Raw genomic sequence first — 2,396 nt, 5'->3', positions numbered from 1 at the left:
CTGCTTTTATTCTACCATTTTATTAAATATAACTTTTCTATACCGTTCCATAGAGGATTATATATGTTTTAGCAGTGGATAATCTAAATAAATTCTCTTTTTCATATCTTTATTTTCTAATTATAATTTCTTTTTTTATTTCATTAACCATCTCTTTGTATCTACCTCTTAAAATATCCTTTATATATATATATATATATATATATATAGGTGCAGTAGCGACTATGTGGTAAGTAGCTTGCTTACCAACCACATGGTCCTGGGTTCAGTTCCATTGCGTGGTACCTTGGCCAAGTGTCTTCTACTATAGCTTCTGGCTGACCAAAGCCTTGTGAGTGAATTTGGTAGACGGAAACTGAAAGAAGCCCGTCGTATATATGTATATATATGTGTGTGTGTGTGTCTGTGTTTGTCCCCCCAATGTCGCTTGACAACCGATGCTGGTGTGTTTACGTCCTCGTCACTTAGTGATTCGGCAAAAAGAGACCGATAGAATAAGTACTAGGCTTACAAAGAATAAGTCCTGGGGTCAATGTACTCAACTGAAGGCGGTGCTCCAGCATGGCCACAGTTGAACGACCGAAACAATTCAAAGAATAAAAGCATATATACACTACACATATTGTTTTGTGTCTATTTCAGAGGTGTGCCACTTGCAGAAAATAGTGGGTCCGTGCTCCTACCGCACCACTGCATGGTACCACGACAGTTTGCAAGGTGTGTGCAGCCAGTTCAAGTACAGCGGGTGTGGCGGTAACCAGAATAACTTCAAGACTAAGGAAGAATGTGAAAGGGCCTGCAAGCCAGAGAAGGGTAAGTGACAAAGGGGCCAGTCTGTTTGTTGTTGAATCTATTCTGGCTGCTGCTGCTGCTGCTGTTGTTGTTGTTAAGGCGGTGAGCTAGCAGAATCATTAGTGTGTTGGATGAAATGCTTAAGGGTGCCAAAGAAGACATCAGATCACTTGAAGAATTCCACTCTTTGATTTCCCATCATGGTTGACATCACCACCACCACCACCACCACCACCACCACCACCCCGCTTCACCTGACTAATTAGCCTATAACTGGGACCCTGACAGGTGCTACCAGTGCATGTCAGAATAAAGTAAAAAAAAAAAAGGTAAAATTACCTTTTTGAGTCATGTCAACTCCTAAGGGCCAGTTTTCTGATTTTCATGGCAGATATATATTCCCCTCCTTGGACTGGATGCTGGTCCTTTTCAGAATTACTTATCTTTGCCAGCTGAGTGGACTGGAGCAACATGAAATGAAGGGCTTTGCTCAAGAACACAATGCATCGCCCAGTCCTGGAATTGAAACCACAATCTTACAGTTGTGAGTCCAGCACCCTAACCACTAAGCTACGCGCCTCCACTCCGGAAATCATATAGTAAAGTAAAGTTCCTTCCTAGTTTCCATAGCATATAAATCTCCCACCTGGATGGGATGCTGGTCCATTGTGGGATTAAAAGCACCCACTACTCTCTCGGAGTGTTGGTGTCAGGAAGAGCATCCAGCTGTAGAAACCTTGCCAAATCAGATTGGGGCCTGATGCAGCCTCCCGGTTTGCCAGTTCTCACTCAAACCGTCCAACCCATGCCAGTATGGAAAGCGGATGTTAAACGATGATGGGATGCTGGTCTATCGCAAGATTTCTCATTTTTGCCAGCTGAGTGGACTGGAGCGATGTGAAATGAAGTGTCTTGCTCAAGAACGCAATGCATCGCCCAGCCCAGTGTAGATGTGTGAGAACAATAGGTACTAAGAAGTGGTCCTACACTCATCAAAACCCTATAGCTCCAGAACCAGGGTCCCACTACTGGATGGAGTTTTAAAGACATACCCAGGATCTGGGACTTCTAACCTTTAGTCTAATCACCTGTATATGAACTATGACCTTTGACCTCTATTTTCACCAGATCTCTGTGACTTACCCCGAAATACTGGCAGGTGCCTCAATGTCACTCGTCGCTGGCATTTCTCAAAGAAAGAAAACAAATGCATAAGATTCGCATACACAGGCTGTGGGGGCAACGCCAACAACTTTGAAACAGAAGACGAATGCCGTAAAGCTTGCAAGGCCCCAGGTATTTTCCCATTCCATATTTTCAACTTTTGTTCTTTTGATGTTTCTTCTATAAAGTTCCTTTAATTCCTACATATGTTTCAAAATATATGTGCACTCTATTCCAAAGAAGTAAGAGCTGCTGGAATTGCACATATATTCATCGTCAGGGAACCAATATATAGAAGCAAGACAAATGCTATATATTTGTATATATATATATATATATATATATATATATAAATACAAATAGATCTTCTATAAATATTCCGTGGTGAACTTAGCCTGATCCTCGGCATCATTCCAGCACTTTGTGGTCTTCGGGTGGCT

The 2,396-nt window shown here is 42.1% G+C and overlaps 1 protein-coding gene across 1 annotated transcript in view; it reads left to right on the top strand.

Annotated features, from left to right (window-relative positions):
* Positions 1–2,396, top strand: part of LOC106872908 (papilin) — a 151,893-nt gene that overhangs the window by 80,528 nt on the left and 68,969 nt on the right. The window contains exons 27-28 of the mRNA XM_052978120.1: positions 643–813; positions 1,921–2,088. Of these exons, the coding sequence (XP_052834080.1) occupies positions 643–813; positions 1,921–2,088 (339 nt within the window). The remainder of the gene's footprint in view (positions 1–642; positions 814–1,920; positions 2,089–2,396) is intronic.

The sequence above is a fragment of the Octopus bimaculoides genome, chromosome 30 (assembly GCF_001194135.2).
Source record: "Octopus bimaculoides isolate UCB-OBI-ISO-001 chromosome 30, ASM119413v2, whole genome shotgun sequence".
In the NCBI taxonomy this organism is placed as follows: domain Eukaryota; kingdom Metazoa; phylum Mollusca; class Cephalopoda; order Octopoda; family Octopodidae; genus Octopus; species Octopus bimaculoides.
This window is presented reverse-complemented; position numbering and strand designations above follow the sequence as displayed.